Source organism: Parasteatoda tepidariorum, chromosome X1, assembly GCF_043381705.1.
Source record: "Parasteatoda tepidariorum isolate YZ-2023 chromosome X1, CAS_Ptep_4.0, whole genome shotgun sequence".
Lineage (NCBI taxonomy): Eukaryota > Metazoa > Arthropoda > Arachnida > Araneae > Theridiidae > Parasteatoda > Parasteatoda tepidariorum.
The window spans coordinates 4280504-4295057 of record NC_092214.1 but is presented as its reverse complement, the minus strand read 5'-3'; the positions used below and the strand labels follow the sequence as shown (position 1 = coordinate 4295057).

The 14554-nt window shown below is 29.6% G+C and overlaps 2 protein-coding genes across 2 annotated transcripts in view; one reads left to right on the top strand and one right to left on the bottom strand.

Moving 5' to 3' along the window:
- LOC107450407 (uncharacterized) overlaps positions 1 to 14554 on the bottom strand; it is a 477566-nt gene that overhangs the window by 87074 nt on the left and 375938 nt on the right. The gene's annotated exons all lie outside the window — the stretch shown is intronic.
- LOC107438533 (synaptic vesicle glycoprotein 2C) overlaps positions 1 to 14554 on the top strand; it is a 50667-nt gene that overhangs the window by 15019 nt on the left and 21094 nt on the right. Inside the window, exons 2-3 of the mRNA XM_016050843.3 lie at positions 4374 to 4589; positions 8805 to 8952. Of these exons, the coding sequence (XP_015906329.1) occupies positions 4386 to 4589; positions 8805 to 8952 (352 nt within the window). The 5' untranslated portion in view covers positions 4374 to 4385. The remainder of the gene's footprint in view (positions 1 to 4373; positions 4590 to 8804; positions 8953 to 14554) is intronic.

Below are 14554 nucleotides of genomic sequence, written 5' to 3'. Positions count from 1 at the left end.
CATATAAATGTACAATCAGATCTGTATAAGCACAAGTTCCATATATATATATATATATATATATATATATAAGCGACTAATTTGTTTGAATGACACAACTGAAGGAAAAGTTATGGGATGGCCGTGAAAAAATAAAACAATTTAAAACCACCTGTAAGTTAAAATATAAGTCGGAAAACAATGTAATTTGCTAATTTCCATTAAAGTAAATAAAGCATATGAGGGCTTCAAAAGCATTCTCCAGGAAAAACGCTTACGATGTGAGAACTTATATAATTTAATACATTATATAAAACTATGGAGAACTCTTAATTCTTTATCCCGATAAAGTCAAATTTGAAATAGATTTGAACATATGTAAAAAGAGTTTATTTATTTATTTTTTACACTTTTGACGTTGATACTATTTTTCTCTTTAAGACTAGAAAATAAATTAGGAAATGAAAATTATAGGACAAAATAGGAAATGAGATTCAGTTTTGTTAGCATTCAGGTTATATTTCCTTAACCATTGAATACACGTTGACTCTTTTATTCCCTACTAAAGTTCTACTTTCTAATTAATTTGCTTTGAAAATCATTTTCAGTTTTGTCAAAATACTAATGATGTAAATTATAATCACATGTTCTGCTAAAAAATTTTCGGTGCTAGTTTAATGAATAGAGTACAGCTACCAACCATGTGCAGTAGGGAACAAAAGTTTTGGGAAGATAAGTTTTCTTGTTCTAATTTTTTAGGGAGCAACTGATTTTGGATTTAAAAATTCTTATTTTAACCGAGAATTTGAAAAATTGAAATTCGAAATTTTAATATGAACTAGTTTTTCAAAACTTGATTTGAAATTAATCATCACAAGTAAGGAAAACATATCAAAGTTTAAATACTTCGTCGCATATACTTTGTCTGTCTGGTCATGGCGTCAGGCACAATGTCTGGACAAGGAATTAACGAATCATTCTTGAGTGGACTTAAGGATTTGTGTCCATTTCATCTGCAGATTCTGAAGGATTTTTGCTTTTGCAGCCGTTCTCCATTTTTTCCTCCGATGATTCTCAAATGTAATCCGTTGGAGTTAGGTCCGGTGATTGACTCGGCCAGTTCAAAGTTTTGACCTTCGAAATGTTTTTAAAAACATATTGATCCATAGTCCAATCGAAGTGTGTGAAGTGGAGAGGAACTACGTAAATATAATGGAAAGCTCTCCAGATCATTTTTGATCCATTTCTGTGTTTCGCTGTTGACTGTTGCTGCCGGTTGCTATTTGAGGGTTGAATAAAACGTAGGCCATCACTTCCGAACAAATTCAATTTGAATTCATTACTCCAATGTCGTCAATAGCCGATTGTGCAGCGCTAGTGTGACATAAATGAAGTACCTATCTACCCATTGAACCTTCTTTAGTTCTCTCTGCTCTGTGCTCCTTTGCAAAATTAATCGGATCATCCTACTCTTAGCTTGGATGAATGAGAGGTATTTTTGCAGGAACTCCTGAACACAATCCACCTGCATATAGACGACATCTTATGGTGTGTTTACTTTATATGAATCTTTTTTCGGTAGCCATCTCTTTGCATATTTGATTTGCGCTCTTGTTTTGTCCTTTTTTGGGTTAACGCGTCTTGACGCTAAGTCGTTTTTCAGTGGGACTCCTAATCTTTGTGCATCGTGCACACATTTTCCCTCCTTCCATTTCATTACTATGTGGCCAACAGTTGATTTTAGTATTCTGAAACCATTTGCATATAGCTTGCATAGAAGGAAAATAACGAAATCATTAGTTAAAAGGCAGGAATAGGATTCAAACCCATATATTTTGCGTGGAATTTCTTTGCTCTAACTACTGAGCTATGAGAGCACTTTTATTATTTTTATTAAAGATATTATATTTTACTTAAGTATTAAAAACATTAAATGTCTCTAAACGTTTTGTTTCTTTTTTTTCAAATTCTCGTTCGATATTTGTTAAATTAAGCATTTTTAATAATATTATTTCTGGCTCCCAATGTACGATGACTAATGCTACAAATCACTAATTTAAGAAATGCTTCTTGCATATAAAGTTAAGACAGAAAAACATATCTTCTTTAACACTAAACACGCCATAACTGGTCAAATGACCGTTTGAGAACGCTTGAATCAAAAATGGGCTTATCATTTTATCGTTTCGGCACATTTGACTTCATGACTTTTTCTAACAATTATATACAGTTAATATTCTATGATAATTTTTTTTACATTTTTGTTTTGTTTTAAATAATACTTGTCGTATACCTATTTCTACCATAACCGGTCATTTGACCGGGAGAACAATTTATTTCTTCATAAGGGGCTTAATTCATAAGGTGCTTTATAGCTTTCTTACGATGTAATGCGTGTTCAACGTATTGCATTCAATTACTTGCACATTGATGCAAAGACTGTTGAGTAGTTAGTTTAATCAGAAAAAATGTAAATTCAAATTTCAAGGAAGTACCTAAAATTTCAGATTGGAATTTTTGTGTAAGAAAAATTGATAAAAACTAAATGTTTCGGTAAGTAGCTTATGTTTTATTTTGATAGCTTTACTTCATTTCTAACTAACTGTTAGCATAAGTTCCTAGAAGAAATAATATTAATTATAAGAATAATTGTAAGAATTATGATTCTTATAATTCTTACACATTCTTATAATTATAAGAATAATTTTAAGAATTATAAAAGTAATAATAATTAGAAGAAATATGTTTACGGAAAATGTATAGTGAAAACACTCTGTATGTGTTATAAAATGAGTTGAGCAATGAATTAAAAATTCTTATTCTTTGTGTTTGTGACACATAAAAATTAGCAATATACAATTTTGTTTAATTAAAGTGAAGTTATTTAAGTTTATTTCCTTCCTAACATCCATATTTCACACATTCAATCAAAAAACATCAAAAGTCCGATCGTTTGACCGGCTATGGTAGAAGTAGGTATATATTAAGTGTTGGTATGTTTAGTGTTAAACTTTTGCTTCTTGCTGTATATATGATACATGTAAAAATACATTTCCTTTTTAAAAGAAATATTTTTTCACAAAAACCTTTGAGTCAAAATTGCTTTAGAAGAAAAAACTTTTCGTATTTTTAGTTTCTTTTAAACAGAATGCTATCTTTCAAATTTTACGCTTAAATTAAACCATAGTTTTGCTAATCTATGTAGCTATTTAACTATTCCACAGTATCTGCCTCCTTAGCTCTGCTTTCATTAATGAATTAGAGGCGAAGGTTAACACAATTTCCTTGTTTCTCTTCATCGATTGATGAAAAGAGTGTAATGGAAATGCCTCCACATATTGGAGTTGCAGAAACAATTCTCAAGATAAAAGAGGGACGTGATTGATATGAGCACGCACTCTCCCTTAATGACATTACAAGTCTTTCTCCCTTGATGGTCATTTCTCCCTTGTCACTTTTTCAACATATCATTCTTTAGGTTTCGCATTAAGTCTTTTGGAATTATAATCACTTTTTTCTAACGTTTTCTTAACAATAATCTTTGCTGTAGATTCTTTGTTTCTGAATAAAATGTTAAATATGAAGGGAAAAATGTAATAATATGTAGTAGAAAATATTATCAATTCAGTTCAGTAAAGAATATTAAAACAAAAGGAAAGTGAAATATTTTAGGCTCTTCGTTGCCTTTATAACAAATCCTGTTCTAGATTTAGCATTGAGTCTTTTAAAATTGTAATAGTTTTCTTCTAACGTTTTCTTAGCTGTAATCTTTGTTGTAGATTTTAAGTTACTGGATGAAATGATAAATAAATAAATAAATATATATATATATATATATATATATATATATATATATATATAGATATATATATATATATATATATATATATATATATATATATATATATATATATATATATATATATATATATATATANATATATATATATATATTTAATAACGGGGCAACAACCCCGTTATTTTTGGTAGTGTTTTTAATTCACCTTAGTAGGAATCATAAGCCGACAGATTTTCACAGGTTTTATTCATTGTAGTATGGTGTTAACAGAGGTCTGACCCACTCTCCCAGCTGGAGGGGGGTGGACTAATATCAAGACAGTAGGGGCGAAGCTTTGGTTGGCAATATCGTACAGCAAAAGTCACGCAAAAACAATTGCACTTGCATTAAGTACTAACAGAAAAGGAGGTAAAAAAGATCAGTCATCGCATACCTTGTATTTCTACGCATCACCGAAAATCATTTAATACTTCCTAACATGGAAGTGAAATAGGGAAAGATTTTAATATATATATATATATATGTGATGTGTGTGTGTGTGATTGTGTGTGTATATATATATATGCATATACATATATGTATGTTGTCTTTTCAGTCTATTTCTTCGATGACCCTGGAGACTCAAAAGGACGATTCCGAGTGTGCTTGTCTAGTCAGAGAAGAAACATTACCAGCGGGAGCAAATTTAAAATCTCCCGAACAACCAAAATATGACACTGCAAAAGATGCACTCTACAAAGGTGAAGAAGAAGAAGAAGAAATTGCTGGTCACCAATCGATAGCTAAGTTCCATGAACAGCTTCTTGAGCAGGTCAGTTCATTCAAAGTTATTTTTTGAAATTCATATCTTTTTATTCGACACGCAGCTCTAAATGTTTAGGAAAATGGTCACAGCTTAAAAGGACATTTTCTTAAACACGCATTTAGAGCAGGCGTTAATCTTCTTATATTCATTTTGAATTGTGTTAGTTTCTTTAAACGCGCTGTTTGAGATGCGTTCATTTTCTTAAATACACATTTTCAGATACAGTCCCTGGCCAAATTATTAAACGCACTATATAAGATTCTATGTAAAATCTTAGCTATCAGGTGATACCATACAGTTTTATTGTTTTTACGTGGCTGAAACCGGTTTTTCGTGTATCAATTGGCTAACATTTGTAATGAAATACGCTAAAAATAAATACAAATAGGAAGCATATTAAAAAAATCTGAATAAAATACATTACATTGTATGCAGTACATTGTAAATACAGTACATTGTAAATGCAGTACAGTACATTGTAAATACATTACATTGACCCATTACATTGTATGTTTAAATATAAAAGTATTGCCTATAAACTCGTGCAAAACATACGATTATTAAAACACTTCAGTGAGTCTAATAATTTGGTCTAATTATTATAATATTCTAATATAATACCTGATATAATGAATATTCTATATTTATATCATATATTGTCTAATTTATCTTATCCAATCGTTGAATTTATATTATATATCGCCTAATTTAACCAATCGATACACGAACGTTAACAAGTGCGAACCGGTTTCAGTGACGTGAAAACAATAAAGCATATCATAAAACAATAAAGCAAACATATCACCTGATAATTATGATGTTTACATAGAATCTTATAGAGTGTCTAATAATTTGGCTAGGAACTGTATAAAGATCCAGAATAAAAAATTCACTGACGGTGAACGTTACGTTAATAAATAATGAAAAATATTATTTTCATCATTATCAGTCTTCAAACAGAGAAATAGAATGATATTAAAGATAAACTAGTCTAAATTAAATATGAGTTTCGGGTAATGGTATCAAGAATAAATAGAACAAATCTATTATTAGAGCAATTCTGAAACTATAAAAGTATTTTGTTAATCGAAAATAAACGCTCTCAAGCGTAATGTTATCATAATGGAATAATCTTAACGATATGCTTCAAAATCATTCAGACAAAGTGAATTTCAGTTTGATTTATTTTATACATTTGTTCGATTGCACTTTTAGTTTTGGCATTTTTTGAAACTTTTTTAAAAAACTGATTCTTATGAAAATAATTTTTAATTTATCTGAAACAGTGAATTTCAGAACCACTAAAATTAGTATCTTTATTTTTCCATTATTGCACGCATTGTGAACTTAGTTTATTCTAAATATTTGTGAAATAAACTGTGTGAAACAAAAAACCGTAAGGCGGAGGACATACTTCCTTCTTAAAACTTCTGAAAATGGCAAAGGTGACATCAATTTTTTTCCGATCTGCTTCAAAATTAGACTATATAAATTACATTAATGAAGTTACTGTTTCAAAAATGAATTTTTATTTGTCTTAATTTTAAATTTTTAACAAATTTATGTTCTCATGTTAAGATTTAGTTTGGACATTAAATTTTGTCTGTTGATATTGCTTTTTAACTTTAAGAAAAAATAACCTGCTTTTTTTTAAATAAAAGCCAATCATGGGTTAAAACCATAATGTAGATACTTATAGTGTGATAGATTATATTTCAAAATAGTTACAAAGCCAATTTTACTTTTTTAAAATCAATAGTTCGCTATATCTTCATTATCACGTGTTTTACATTTTACTTTAGGCCAATAATTTTTTATTATTACGTTAGACCGGTGTTTTCCAAAGTGTGGTACGCGTACCCCCAGGGGTACAGGAACAGTTTAGCGGGGGTACACGTTATTATGCGAAATATCTTGCAACAAACGAAAATTTCACAAAATTTCATTTAAAAACAAAGCTAGACACGAAAATTTACGATTACGTATTTTTCTATTGGCTATTTTTGCAGAGTTAACAGTTAATTTAACTTTTGGGCAATTTTTTTACAGTAAAAAATACATTCATTTTGTATTAGTGGTACACAGCATTACGAAAAATTTAGAAAGGGTACACAAAAGTCATAAGTTTGGGAAACACTGCGTTAGACCATCAATTTATTTTCATATTAGTCCTGATTGAGTCTACTATTGATAAATTGTGCTCTGTCATAATTTGATAAATTTTGTTCTGTCATAATTTGATAAATTGTGTTCTGTCATAATTTGATAAATTTTGTTCTGTCATAATTTGATAAATTGTGTTCTGTCATATGTAATAACACTTACAGTAGTTCAGCTTTGAATGGAATAAATTTTTTTTTATCTGTGTCGACATTGTCATCATTTTCGTTTGCTTATGTTTAAACAAAGAAAACAAAGCTGGACTCTGTCAAATTTTGAAAATTCTGGGATTAACTACATACTACATATCCCAGAGTGGACTGATCGTAAAACACAGTTTCCAGTAGAAAACCGAAGTCAAGCATCATTGGCTGTGGTCACTGTGCACGTTGGTGACCACTTTGATCAGGCTGCAAAGGAACCAAGGGTGTGTGGAATCAGTCCTCTTTAAACTGTTCTGCCGTAAAGTGCTCGGCTTCCCGCGCGGGGTTATTGTGCTGCCAAAGCGGGGGAGCCATCCTCTCCACATAGTATCAAAATTGTGATGGCATGTCTTCTGATCATCCTCATGGATGTTTCCCAGACCGTCGACAATAGCCCATTGTGTAGCTCCAGTGCGACGCAAATGAACAACTAAACTAAACTAAACATACTTCATCTGTAAAAAGAAATACATCAGATAATCAGATAATAAAAAAAATTTTAGTATAAAAAAATTTCAACCAGACTCTCATACTTTGAATCATTAAACTTAATATAGTAGACTTTAAATAATTAATTAACAATAATAGTGCAAATTCTTTAAACATCAATCTTTTAGCTCATATAGCTTTTATTCACTTCACTTGAGCAAAAGAGAATGTTTGATGCTCTGGTTTTAAATTAATTGCTTAAATGTAAGTCTGATATGCAAGTTGCTCAAAATCTCTCCAATCGAGATTTCGACTATAATTAAATAACTTAAAATATGTTAGTAAACCCTTGATCACAAAAAAAGATAAAAAGTATCTTTTTTTTTCTTCATTTCTAAGTTTTTTTTGTTAGTACATCAGCTTTATTTTTAGTAATGAATTTAGGGAAGGAGATGAACAATGTTCGGAAAACAACCGAAACTTTAAGAATTCAAGAAGCATATCTTCTCTCTGTGACATGGAAGTGATTGCGGATACGGATAAGTAAGAAGTGATAACATGCTCTTAGAACACATAAAATGTCAAGCACGTATACCCAGAAATATGCGTTATTTTAATTATTAAAGAAATTGCCTAAAAAGATACACACATGAAGAACAATACTCTGAAGAAAAAAAGCATGGTTTTAACTACCCTAATATGATAACATTTCTGGCTCTATAAGATAACCAAAAAGCTCTGTAATTTTTATGAAGTGCTTTGGTAGTGATTTTTGGCAAAATTAACAATAAAATATGGTTTCATAATATGTGATATAATTTGGTAATTTTATCATAGTACTTTAAAGGATTGTATAAAAGACATTTTTATTCAGTTAAACTTATTTTTCTCTTTTGTATTTTTTACAAAATGTGTGGTAATACGAACTTTAATTTTGAAAACCAGAATTTCCAGTAAATCGTTACTGTATGAACGGAAAAATTACCAAATGAATGATTTAAATATCGTGTATTTTGGTATTATTACCAGAATTTACCAGAAATGTCATTGCCATACAGTACGGTAACTTTTTTCTCCGTGGGGCAAATTAACATTTATGAGTGAAACAATTTAAAAAATTAAAGTAAAAATTTGCAAATGGATTATTGATAACCATAGCATTCGAGGGAAAGACCCGGATCATTTGGCCTCATAGGAGATTTATCTTTTGCTTGTCATTTTGGTCCGCATATTGTAAAAGCCGTAAGCAAAAGTTTAAAATTAGTAAAATGTGATAAGAATTATATGGTCAACCCCAAACATAAAATTTGTTACATATTTCATGATAATAATTTGAAAGTTGATTTTTAAGTATCAATATGCATGTTATTACATATCATAAATTTATAATTTGGTTTTTGCTCAAACTCTTTGTATTCTGTAATTTCAGGCTGGTTTTGGAGCCTTCCATCTGTTGGTTTTACTTATGGCTGGTTTAGGTTTAGCAGCAGATGCAGTGGAATTGTTTGCCATCGGTTACATAATTCCCAGTGCTGAACATGAGCTATGCATGGAAGAATCTCAAAAAGGATGGCTAGGTAAGCTGTTTTTCTTTAACTTTGCAACATCAAATTTATGCGGATATTTAATTTGTATCGCACATAAATATGATATCAAACATATCATATTTAATTTGCATTGAGCAACCCTGAAGTATTAAGTGAGGCATACCAGGAGTGTAAAATAAGTACAGCTTTTGAAATAAAGTTACAATTATATCAAATCTATGAAGAAACCAAAGTATTGCATACAATGATACCACATACGGAAAAAGATATTTGTTGTTAAGGTTATTTTTTTGTTGTATTTAGCCAATTTTTAGAAGAAATATTTTGTGACATAATGGTGAGATAGGCTGTTAAGTAACCCGAATATAATGGGATCACCAAAAATGTTTTAAAATGCTGCTCAAAATTAAATATTTATTTCGGAATGTCAACTGCAACAACAAATTTAAAATTTGAGGTTTCCTATTTTATCTATCGTGAAACAAATAGATAATTTTCATTACTAATAATATAAATATTCCCGAGTGACCGTGGAAGTATCTCAATGATGAGAGATACATATGGGCTTTTCTCCTTACGCCATAGGGACGTTATGGCACTTTCTTTTGGGGAGAGGGGGAAGAATAACTTACATTGTATCTAAACACTAAAAATAGTGACAACTGCTAGTGGTGTAAGGAACTAAAATACTAACTGTAGGTAACTGCGGTATAGGTGCGAATAAAAAGTGGTGCAATGGAACACCATAGATAACTCTTGGATCTTGGTGTTTCACTACTCCAAGAATCAACGATGATTCCTAATTAGTAAAGCATCAGGAATGTTCTTTTGGACTACATGGTGTAAAGTAGCTAGCTACTATAGTTTTTGTTATTCAGTCGCAATGAAATTTATAATTACAGTAATATAAGAGTCAGTAATGTTATTTCTACGATACAATATAAATTAAGAATCATTATTTCTTTAGAATGCATAGATACAATGTTTCCTATAATAAAATTAGTTTTTTAATCAAACATACTTCACAGCACAGAGAGATTAGCATAAATTCGAACTAGGCTTTAGAAAACCGAAACGAATAGAAGTTAAGCATTATCAAATTATTTAGTTTAGTTCCATGAATATTTATGTAAATCTTCATGGAGCACAATTATCTTTATTATACAACTAAAAACATACATGGATTTTATAACCGTTTATTTCTATTTCCGTGGAATGTTCAGCATCTTGCGAGGCGAAATCAAACTTGCATCTTCTCGTGCTCAAATTGTAAATATTCAGCTTCATATTCTTACTAAATATGGAGGTATAAAGAGCAATTATTTTTAAAACCAGGAATTCCGATAAACCGTTATGATAAGAAGCAGAAAAATCATGATATAGGTATACTGTATTAGGTATCTAGAGTACACTATATTTGTTATATAAGAGTACATAAGGTATATAGCGTAATTTTTTGACGATTCCTTGTACCAGTTGTTTCAATCAGAAAAAATAATTTTAACACACATATATGGCTTTTTTGCAATAGTTTTTCTCAGTATATTGGGACCATATTTTTCAGATCACCGATACTCCTTTTTCTTATATTTTTAGTCTCAAAAATCTAAATCTTTTAACAAAAAAGTATTTTTATTAATAAAAAGTAAATTGTTTCTTTAATTTCGTGACTTGAAATGCTGACCACGCCAATTATTTCGCATACAAAACTTTAAACTCTCGAATCATTCATATTGTAACTTAGTACGTGAAGATCCGATAGTAAGATAAGAAGTAATTACAGTGTTCTATTTTTATTTTGCGCACTGTACAGTGCTAAAAAAATAAATAAATAAACGAACCACATTGAGTAACTTTTGCTCTAAGGATCGGATCTTCAACCTAATGATTCGAAGAGATGACTTGCAAATATGCTAATTAATTAGTATAGGTGATGCATTAAGTTACAATATCAATTTAAGACGCAAAAACTTACTTTTTCTGAACAAACATGCCTTTTTTTTCGATAAATTTGGATTTCCAATCCCCATATATAAGAGTAGCCGCAATAAGGGAAACAGGGTCCCCATAGTTTGATCAAGAGAGCGATCCAAAGTTTGGAACCCTTAATATTAATTTTACTTTTTGCGTATTTCACCATATCTCGAAAACTTTCTAAGTGATTTGATTCGTTTATCCAAAGAAAACTCCATACGAAAAAAAAAAACTTTTAGTAAGTATTTATTATTTTGTTTAAAAGTCGTTAAACATTTTTTGAATTGTAAGGTATACAATTCTTTGCATCTCTTTAAATAATGTAATTTAATGGAAAAATACGAAATTTGAGCGAAATCGGTCGAGTAGTTAATGGCAAATTGAATTTTAAAAATGTCGTATATTTGCATGCTCACTAAACAAAAAGAAAAAAGTTCATAATTCTGAATAACGTTTGACTAAATTATTGGTATTTCCAGGTTTTTAAAGCATAATTTGCTACACACAACAGGCTAAACAAAAGCGAATTTTTCCAGTGCAAAAAACCAAACCAATATCCTGTAAGTGTTTAAATGTGAAGCTAAAGGCGCTAACGAAAATAGCCATTTACAGAATTTAGATAAAGAAAAAAATATTACTTTCCTGCTGATCATAAAAATTCTTTATTAGGACAAATAACAATGTGTTCAATACTTGAGGGGGAAAAAAGAATTAATAGCAAGCGAAATCGATGTTTAGGCACGATACAAAAGAAATAAAATGAAATGACTTTTCTTTCAACGGAAAATATCGTAAATCAATAAAATACAACTATTTGTTTCTATTGAAAGACGAAACAATGAATGAAGCTCACATTTATTAAGAGAATAACACGTTGTTTTCTTTATTTTAGAAAAGCATTACCTATGACTATATGTCACCGAAAACGCTTGAGTAAACAATGTGATAAATTTCTCAAACTGATAGTGCGATAGTTATGTATGTTGTATGTATTTTCATATATTTGTATATTTATGGTTTCTGAGTGCAGAAAATAAAGCCTTGTTTTCAGCAAGTTTATGCATAGTTTGAAATTATATAATGTTTGATACAGTAATTTAATTTTCTCATAATAAATAAAACTTTAATACTGAAGATTTAATTGTTCTATACTGATTTAATTGTTATTTTACAATATTCAAACAAACCCGTCAAATAACCATAAATAAGATGGCGTTCAAACTGTTAACTGTGAGAAAAATGGTTTATTAACTGCTTTCATATAATATGGTTCAACAACCTGAAATTTATCTCACCAACTAGGCCCACCCAGTAGCCACTTATTTCCTTGCAGCTGGGTACATATTATAACCGAGATGGTTAATCGGCCAATCTCATGACCCACTGAACGGTTATCGGAGGTTTGAGTTCCAGCGTTGACACCACAATATTTCCTCAATTTTCTTCACCTCATGAAGATCATTGTGGTCCCAGACTATTAAAATACGAAACTTCCATTCACGTATACACGGAACCACCATAAAGCTACTTGACAAAGAAAAAAAATCTAGTATTTCCCATATTTTACAATAGATGAAACAACCAGATAAACTAATTAAACCACATTCCACGGTTCATTTGATAAAACACAACTCAACCACAACTTAACCCATTAACCTAACGGAAAGCCTAGCTCCAATGTTCAGTTAAATTTCCTTATTTTTGCGGTTTTGTAAACACGTTAATAGTAAATGGTTAAAAAAAACTCCATAGTTTTGTATTCATGGTTTTTTCTAACTATATTAGTTGTAAATAGTTTCAAAATCAAAAAGGTAAAAAATGCTCTTTATTTTAAACTTTACATTTAATTAGATGGACAAAACAAGCTGCCGGTTCTTTTATCGTAATGTTAGAATGAAAAAATTCCAATTGTGCATAAAATGTGATTAGAAATTTACAATGTGATTAGCAATTTAGAAAAGCATGAATATTTTATCAATGACCAGAAAAAAACTAAACATTAATTGGGGAAAGTATCTTTGAGGTATTAGCTACATTAGAAATAGCGAAAAAATTTTGTAGCCGGCTTAAAGCCCTCATTTTAAGAAAAAAAAATTGCATTTAAAGTTGTTTGTCCTATTCCAGTTGCGTGCGCTTTGTCGAAATTTTGTATGCTTTTTATTTATGTAAATTTCAACATATCACCTTTTAATATAATGGCTGTATTTTCCTTTAATATGATGCAATCTTAATGGTTTCAGAGGTAAACTTCAAATAAACTATTGAATTTTAGTTAGGGAAAATTAAAATTAAGGCATTTAAATGTAATTTCGCTAAATAAACGTGTATTTTTTTGATGGATTCAGCTTTTTGAAACTCAGTGAATGAGATTTCCATAATGGGAAAAATATGTTCTAAATAGTTAAGTTATGAGAACAATTAAATGCTTAATTTTATTTTTACTTTTTGTGTTTTTTGTTAAATATTTAAAATTTACCAAACCACTGAAACTTTGGAGTCAATTTAAGGAGTATCTAATGAAAAAATAAATAATTATTTTTTGCAATGATAAAAAAATTATCAAATTTGGCCGTATAACGTTTTTATATGTTCTTAATGGCTCTCAAAAGATTTTTTCTTTTTAAAAAAAAAGTCATATTAGCATATGTTCCGTTCTCAGCACTATCAATGAATAAACATATCGGCTATAAGAATCAAAAAGTCTTACTCCAAGTATTGTAGAAATGCTTCTTCACTTAATGTATCTAATTATAATAAGTTCGCTATCCGAGCTTCAAGTCTTTATTTAAGAATTGCGAAATCTGATAGCAGAACTGATTATTAATAGCTCTATAATGATCTTTTAAGGGGAATATGTTTTTTTTTAAGCAAGAAATATTTATTTTTGTTTCAAATACAGAGTGTGTAAGAAAATATATTACGTCATCAAGGATGAAATAAGTAAGGAAAAAAAAACGAATTTGGTTGAAAACTTTTAAATATAAGGAACATTTTTACTCATTTAAGTATTCACTAGTATTTTCGATAATCTTTCGCTTTTTAAACGACAAGTTGTACAGATCGATGGTATAAAACCTTGTTTATTGAGTGTCAATAAATTCCTGAAAAGTCAGTTTTATAGCTTAGTCGGAATTAATTTTCTTCCTATTTTAAGAAAAAAAGGTCTTATAATTGAAGAAGGAGAAGGTATTTAGCAGTGGCTAGCCTATTTAAAGATTATCTAATGAAAAGTCATAAAAATCATATATTTTTTACATTTAACAATTATAAAAATTTTTTTAATTTTAGTATTTAACATTTTTATATGTTCTTAATGGTTCCGAAAGATTTTTTAAAAATATAAGTCCTATCAGCATATGTTCCATTCTCAGCGTTATTAATGAATAAACACATCAGCTATACGAATTGAAAAGTCTTACTCACTTCAAGAATTGTTGAAATAATTCTTTACTGAAATATAACAAATTTAAAAAAAGTTTTGTATCCGAGTTGTGAGCCTTTATTTACGAATTTAAGGATTTTTTTTATTCATTTTAAAATTCACTCGTATTTTCGATACTCTTTCGCTTTTCAAACGTCAGGTTGTACGGATTGATGGTATAAAATCTTGCTCAGTGAGGGTCAATAAATTCCTGAAAAGTCAGTTTTATAGCTTTGT